The 8,275-nt window shown below is 38.4% G+C and overlaps 1 protein-coding gene across 1 annotated transcript; it reads left to right on the plus strand.

Annotated features, from left to right (window-relative positions):
* Positions 6,485–7,456, plus strand: LOC102169379 (olfactory receptor 11L1). Its single transcript, XM_005682846.2, has one exon. The coding sequence runs from the start codon at positions 6,485–6,487 to the stop codon at positions 7,454–7,456; it is 972 nt and encodes a 323-aa protein (XP_005682903.1).

Genomic DNA, 8,275 nt, shown 5'->3' on the forward strand with positions numbered 1-8,275 from the left:
GCCAACATCCAGAGTACTTCTTTGTTTCTTAGAGGAAATTCAGAAAGAAAATGTGAAGCAGAGAAGTTTCCTTGTGACTGTGAGTGAGAACCTAGGGTTTCTAAGGTACTGATCTGTGCAGTGGAAAAAATACTTGCCTGTGGGCTGTTTTCTGTGCATATGAGCTCCAATCATCACATGTACATGTTAACAAAAGTCGATTTACTCCCAAATGTTATACTTTAAAATGGATTTACATTAAGAATTTTAAGGTCATTTGATAGATTCAAGGAAAAGAATATTATCTCATTCATATTTTAATTCCAGAGTCTTTTACTCTGGGCTTCATAGAGTAAGGGCCCCCTATAGCTGATGGAATAAATTAAATAATATATGCAATGTCCTGTGTGAGATTTGCAATCACTGTCTAAAGAAGGTATTGTAAACCACATTTGTATATTAAATATGAGAAATTTGCGATGTGAGTAAATCCAAGGTATACAAATTTACCTTGTCTTAGCTCTAATTCTAGGTGTAGTGTTTGATGATGCTTCTGGTGTGCTCTACACACCCCATCAGGTCTCGCATCTTCTTTCTATAAACATGCAGGAATTACAAGATCTGGATGTGGGATCAGATATGAAAACCAAACCCCAAAGAGTAAACTATCATGCAGTCCATAAATGTTAATTATTTTCCCCAAATTCAACAGCATGTGAAAAGATCTATGATGTAAATTATCTGTAAAATTTTCTGCAAAAAAAAAATGGCAAGATTCAGGCTTAAAAAGTTATCTGTCAATATCCCAAGATATTGGGGCTTCCTAGATGGTACTACAGGTAAAGAACCCACCTCCCAATACAGGAGACATAAGAGACACAGGTTTGATCCTTGGGTCAGGAAGATACCCCAGAGGAGGGCATGGCAACCCACTCCAGTGTTCTTGCCTGGAGAACCAATGGACAGAGGAGCCTGGCAGGCAACACTCCATAGGGTTGCAGAGTCGGATACAACTGAAGTCAGATGCAACTTGACTTAGCACGCATGCGTGCATGCCAAGATATAGACTATACAGTGGTGGTGGTTGTGGTTTAGTCGCTAAGTCGTGTCCGACTCTTGTGACGCCAGGGTACAGTCCATAGGATTCTCAGGCAAGAATACTGGAGTAGGTTGCCATTTCCTTCTCCAGGGGATCTTCCTGACCCAGAAATCAAACCTGGGTCTCCTGCATTGCAGGCAGGTTCTCTACGGACTGAGCAGGAAGGGAAACCCAGGTATACAGTAGTAATGCAATTATACTACGCCACTTGAGGGACACAAAAAAATATGGAAGGTAAAGTATGAGGTGTCTAATTCTGGGAGACAGTACTATAGATATTTAAAAGAATACATTTTTAATCTGCATATTCTTTCCTTCTCAAAGTCTTGTAAAATATATATACACAGGAATCACACTATTTTAAAATCATTAGTTTAAATATTTTTAAATTATATTAAGTAAGTCAAACACCAATAAATTATGTCAGCCTACCTCATTGGAGTATAGTGTTTGTGTGATTCACTGGTGAATTCCAATGCCTGGATGAGCTCCAAGCACATAGTAAGTACCAAATGCATACTTACTGAATAAATTAATGATAAACCCATCCAAAATAAATGAAACTGTAATTTGCTTCTCTTTTTTCATTTGTTCAATCTTTTAATATGTTATTTTAAATTAAAAGATTCAAACAACTAAAATATTAATCAATTGCATGTGATATTAATAAATATTAATAAATTGCTTCAGTCATGTCCCACTCTTTGTGATTCTATGTACTATAGCCTGCCAGGCTCCTCTATCCATGGGATTCACCAGGCAAGAATACTGGAGTAGGTTGCCATGCCCTCTTCCAGGGGATCTTAATAAATTAGATCTTCTTAATTAAATAGACTTTAATACACTTGACTTTTTAATATTGCTATATTATGGATGGATTAAAACCTTTTTCTTTTTCAGCTCATCTCCTAATTCTCAGATTCACATATTGTATATTTTTTGTTAGATTGACAGAGTAACACTCAGAATGAACTTGTGTATAGATTGCTTTAATTGAATGAATGAAAACAATTATTTCAGTCATGACTTTTTTTTAAATTTAGCCTCACCTGTAATTAGTTTGATGAAGAAATACCATGCAACAAAACCCAGCTGTCATACATTCAGTCCTCTCACTGATTACCTGCTTGTTAGATTTAAAAAACATTTCTTAATTTGATTTAAATTTTAGTCAAACATCATTAAGATTGATATTAAGTTAAATTTTAAAAATGTACTTTCAAAAGAATTTAATAATTGCATCTATCCTGAGTGTTACTGACATATAAACCTCAATGGGCAGAGTTGAATCTCAGAAGGTTGGTTCCGTTGTTTACTAGCATGATTGGCAAATTACAGAAAAAAAAAAAAATATATATATATATATATATATATATATCTGGGGAACAGAGTACTTGGAAGAGCCAGGTCCCTAAGAAACACAGAGTTATTGAAAGGAAAAGTCTGCTTTCTACGGCATCAAACTCCAACAGAAGATGGCAAATTTCCACTCAAGAAAAAAGCACAGCCCACATTTGGGTTCCAGGAGGGCAAGGTGGATGTTGTATCCATGATTTAGGGCTCTTCATGCTGTGGTTATTGACAGGTAGGGGAGGTTCTTGTGGACAGGCTTGAAGTTTTTCCTAAAGAAATCTAAATGGTATGTTTGGTGTTGATGACACAAATTTTATTTTGGTTGTTGTGAGTGAATATATTGAATTCTAAAGACTAGTCTTCATTACCAAGGCAATTTTAGCCTTTGCTGATACTCTATCTACTTTGAGACAAATTATCTTGCCTAAATTGTTTAACATATAAAACTGAAAGTAATCAAAAATGTCTTGAGATGCCAAAGGCCATTTAGATGACTGTGCGACATTACATATAAAAACAATAACATTCTTGATTATATTTATTTTTGTATAATTTCATACATATAATTCTCATAATAAAGCTACGGCATTTGATCTGAGGTTACACTGTTTATTCTAGTGCTATGTAAACTCAGTACAGCATTTTAGAAAACAGATTTTTTCTTTTTAAATCTTAATGCAGTTAAGGTGACTCTAACTCTTGGAAATAAACAGTAAATGATCATTATTTCATTAGGGGTTGAGTTCCTCATTTCTGAAAGTATTTAACCAAAGAATGGTGATTAGTAAAGTTCAGCTTCCTTGTTCCCTTGGATGTGAATTATGGGAGAAATTTTATATGACTAGGAAATTGGGCCAAATGCCTTATAAACTTAGTCAATTATAATACAAAGCTCCTTTGCTTTCCCTGTGAGCTCCCTGTGGGCCCTTATTGTTCTCCATGTTTATTTTTTTTATCTACTCATTGTTTATATTTAATTGAGTCCCATGGTAATATACTTACAAAAAAGTGAAAAGATAAAAAAAAGATCCGTTAGTGTGTCCCTGGTAACAAATGCATGAAAGTGAAAATGTGAGTCCCTCAGTCCTGTTCGACTGTTTGCAGTCCAGTCCCATGGACTGTAGCCCACCAGGCTTCTCTGCCCATGGAATTCTCGAGGCAAGAATACTGAAGTGGGTAGCCATTCCCTTCTCCAGGGTTCAACTCAACCCAGGGACTGAATCCAAATCTCTTGCATTTTAGGCAGATTCTTTAATGTCTGAGCCACCAGGAAAGCCGAACTTGGATTTTGTTAAAATACCATTTTTACTCTATATGACTATTTAATTGTCAAATGAAGATAATATTCCTAGTGGCTTTAGCCAAGTGTTAAGAAGTGAAAACAAAACATAGCAAAAATGGAGAACTATGAAACTTATGAATAAGCTGATTGGCCACATTGTTTCATTTACTTATCAGGAACAGTTCAGGGATATTTATGTTTCCTGTAGAATCTGGGTGTTGCTGTGGGCTTTAAGCAGAGGAATGGCATACTCTGCGCTAAAAGTTTTACTCTGGCTGCTTTACTGAGGATTTACTGAAGAAGGAAGGGCAGGGAGCTGTGCAGGGACTGCAAGGAGTCTGTTGAACAATCCAGGTAAGAGTAAGTGGAACTTTTTTTTTCCCCCAGAGAGGATGCGATGTAGTTGCCAAATGGTGAGCAGTTTCTGGATATACTTTCAGGTGAAGCCAGGCAATTTTGGTGAGAAATCCGATACTGGGTCTTTGACAAACAAGAATCAAATTTAATTCTGGCTTGAGTAAGTGGGAGGATGGAGGGACCTAATGAGATGAGAGAGACTTGCTTAGAGGAGACTGGGGGGTGAGGCAGGAATGCAGGATAGTTTGTTTTGTTTCAGATGCTGATTGAATGTGTCAGTATGCACTTCAAATAAGGCAGTTGTTTACATGAGTCTTATATTCAGGCTTGATTCACATTTTAGGGGGTCAAAGGCCAAGCGATGACATTTAAAATCAAGAAACTGCTTGAAATCATGAGGGAAATGAGGTAGATTGAGAGGTGTTCAGCCTCATAGTGATATATTTTACAGGTTAGAAGATGTGGAGATGCTAGAAAAAGGAAATGGATAAAATATGGAAAGAAAAGTCTATAGCTGAACTCAGAGAGCACATGGTCATGCACAGTAGCCCCAGAAAGAGGGAAAAATCAAATGTCCCATACCATCAACACATCAGGACGATTAGGAACGAGGGTGAATGATTGAAGGGCAATAGTGCAGCAGAATGATTTTGGTGTCATGAAGAGGGCAAAGCATAATTCAGTGGATTCAAGAGGGAATACAGGCAGTGAAGAGAGACTCCCTTCCAGAATGGAGGAGGTTAAAATGAATAGACAAATGCAGGTAGTATTTGGAGAAAAGAAAAGCATCAAGAACTTTTATTGCTCTGGTTGCCTTTATAAAAGAGAGAGAAAGCCAGCATGCTGACAAGGTGAGGAAATGATCCAACTGAGAGGGGGCCACTGTTTATTAAGGGGACTAAGGGGGAGTAATACTAGCAATACCTTCAACGATGTGGGAGGATGCAACACCTGAAGCACCTGTAGAGGGATTTGCCTTAACCTGGGCTTATGCTGTTTATTCAGAGGAAGAAATAGGGAGCAGATGCACAGGAACTCAGGTAGGTAGTCGGGGAATTTAGTGGCCTGAGAGTTTGGATGTTCTCTTTGGAGGATTTCAGCTTTGTTTTTCTGGTTATTTTGTTGTTGTTGCTGCTGTTTAATAGTACAGTAGGTATTAATATTTTGCTGAGGGTATAGATACACAACAAGAAAGTGTTGGGAGTTTGAAAAGAGAAGACCATTATGATACAATCACTAAGGGAAATGGAAAGTGAATAGATAAAGGAAATGTAGAATGAATGCTCCAAGCAATAAGGATGCATTGGAATGTATTGGTCGCAAATTTTAAAATGGCTACATTGTTGTCTCTCACCTCCTTTACAGAAAGTAAACTCATGTATGGCAGGTGAATGTTGACTAACAAAAACTGGTTATGACAATGAATTGAATGAAAGCAAAAGAAAAATTGGGGCTTCCCTTGTGGTTTAGCTGGTAAAGAATCTGCCCGCGATGCGAGAGACCTGAATTCGATCCCTGGGTTGGGAAGATCCCCTGGAGAAGGGAAAGGCTACCCACTCCAGTATTCTGGCCTGGAGAATTCCATGGACTGTATAGTCCATGGGGTCGCAAAGAGTTGGACACAACTGAGTGAATTTCACTTTCACTTCACTTTCAAAGGAAAAAATTTACTGTTGAATATATACACCAATACGATGGACTTGAGTTTAAGTAGGCTCCAGGAGTTGGTGATGGACAGGGAAGGCTGGCATGCTGCAGTCTGTGGGGTCACGAAGAGTTGGACGTGACTGAGTGACTGAACTGAAGCGTATACAGAAAGGAGTGATTACAGTGTCTGAGCATGGTATCCAACTGGACAAGGACAGCAATGAAGGTGCAAGTTAGCTCAGTACAAGGCTTCACAAAGCTGTACACACACTCATGCACATGGAGAGCAGGTTATCCTTAAATATCGTTTGAAAGGGGAAACTTTCCCAAGGTATCTTAGGAGTTATGCTGTGTCTAACTTCTTTCTCAGACAAAGCCCACATATGAGAAAAGGAAGGTATTTGCTTCCTTATGTGATTGACTTTTTTTAACTTTGCTATTATTGTTAGTTTCGAAGTTTGATTTCAGTCAGAGTCCTTTTTGGCCTATGTCTTTGAACCTGAGACCACTTGTAGAATTCAGAGAATCCACCAAATGAAGTTTTCTGAAGTTCTTTCCAAGACTTCATATCCACATTCAGCTTCTGATCTCAAATGTATTCTTTAAAAGCAAGATGAAATCTTGCATTTGCTCTTCTAAAATGCAGTACCTAAAGATCTGAACTAATTTAAAAATTAGTCTCTGAAGTTCCAGATGTCAGTATTTATAAATATTTTTTATGCCTTGCAAACAATGTTTTTCCAAAATGTTTTCTTCTTCTACAGGCAATGAAGTCCCAAAATTTGTCCACTGTTACTGAGTTTCAGCTGCTGGGTTTCCAGAACCTTCTTGAGTGGCAGACCTTGCTTTTTATCATTTTCTTGTTCATCTACTTCCTCACAGTGACAGGGAATATTGTCATTATTGTAGTGGTGAGCCAGAACCAGCAGTTGCACTCACCTATGTACAGATTCCTCAAACATCTCTCCTTTTTGGAGATCTGGTATACATCCACCATTGTGCCCCTTCTCCTAGCCACTCTGGTCTCTCAGGGCCAAGCCATCTCCTTCCATGCCTGTATAGCACAGCTGTACTTCTTTGTGTTCTTTGGGGCTACTGAGTGCTTTCTTCTGGCTGTGATGGCCTATGACCGATATCTGGCGATCTGTAGTCCACTGTACTACTCTTTCCTGATGAGTCCTGAGATCTGCACCAAGTTGGTGGCTATCTCCTGGTTGACAGGAGTTGGCACAGGATTTCTGCCCTCTCTAATGATTTCCAGGTTGGACTTTTGTGGGCCTAACCAGATCAATCATTTTTTCTGTGACCTCCCTCCCCTCATGCAGCTATCGTGTTCCAGTGTTTATGTCACTGAGATGGTCATCTTTATCCTGTCAATTGCTGTGCTGTGCCTTTGTTTTATTCTTACACTGGTGTCCTATGTTTTTATTGTCTCATCAATACTGAGAATTCCTTCAGCCTCTGGCCGAAGGAAAACCTTTTCCACATGTGGCTCCCATTTAGCTGTTGTGACTATCTACTATGGAACCATGATCTCCATGTATGTTCGCCCCAGTGCCCACCCGTCACCAGATATCAACAAGATTATTTCTGTATTCTATACTGTGGTCACCCCACTGTTGAACCCTGTCATCTACAGCTTGAGGAACAAAGACTTTAAAGATGCTCTTAGAAAAGTCATGAGAAGAAATTGTGGTATCTATGGGGTAAGAATGAAGGAAAATCTCTTTATCAGATAAAGAAAATCAACATAGAATACACAGTGAAGGAAAGTTCAAGAAAAGTGAACGGCAGGTTCAGAACCTTGAAACATGATTGCCATCATTTTCATTACATTAAATTCCGCAAGTTAATTGGAGGGCATCACCAACTGAATGGACATGAGTTTGAGCAGGCTCCAGGAGTTGATGATGGGCAAGGAAGCCTGGTGTGCTGCAGTCCATGGGGTCACAAAGAGTTAGACATGACTGAGCGGCTGAACTGAACTGAAATTCCACAAGTCATAATGAAAGAGTGTCTGCATGACCCTTTGCCAACAACTGCTCAGAAGATAAATTGCCTTTTTCAGACTAATTTGGGTACAATTTTGTCCTGGACATGTTCTTTCATTTTTGATGGGAATCTGATTGTGCAATTCCAACACATGAAGATTACATATATAATATTCTCAGATTCTACAAAATGGTTACTGTTAGTTTCATAACCCCGTGTACAAAAAATTATGCATCTTTTAAATACTATTAGGAAATTGGTCATGTAGACTCAGCTTCTGATGTTATTGGTCCTTGTTAAATATCTGTGAAATGAATGAATGAGAAAAGAAAAGATAAATGAAATATGTGTTGACCTGAATTATCTTCTAGTGACAGGAAAAAGCAAAGTAGGATTTTTGAAGTGCCAAAGATTAAGTATAGTGGTTTAGAGTTTTTCTGTTTTTTAATGAAATTATATGAAAGAAAAGAAGGAAGGGAGGGAGAGGAGATAGAAGAGGAATAACTGGTGGGAGGAAAGTTCTGTTCAGTTCAGTTCAGTCACTCAGTCATGTCCAACTCTGCAAC

Source organism: Capra hircus, chromosome 7 (assembly GCF_001704415.2).
Source record: "Capra hircus breed San Clemente chromosome 7, ASM170441v1, whole genome shotgun sequence".
NCBI classification, from domain to species: Eukaryota; Metazoa; Chordata; class Mammalia; order Artiodactyla; family Bovidae; genus Capra; species Capra hircus.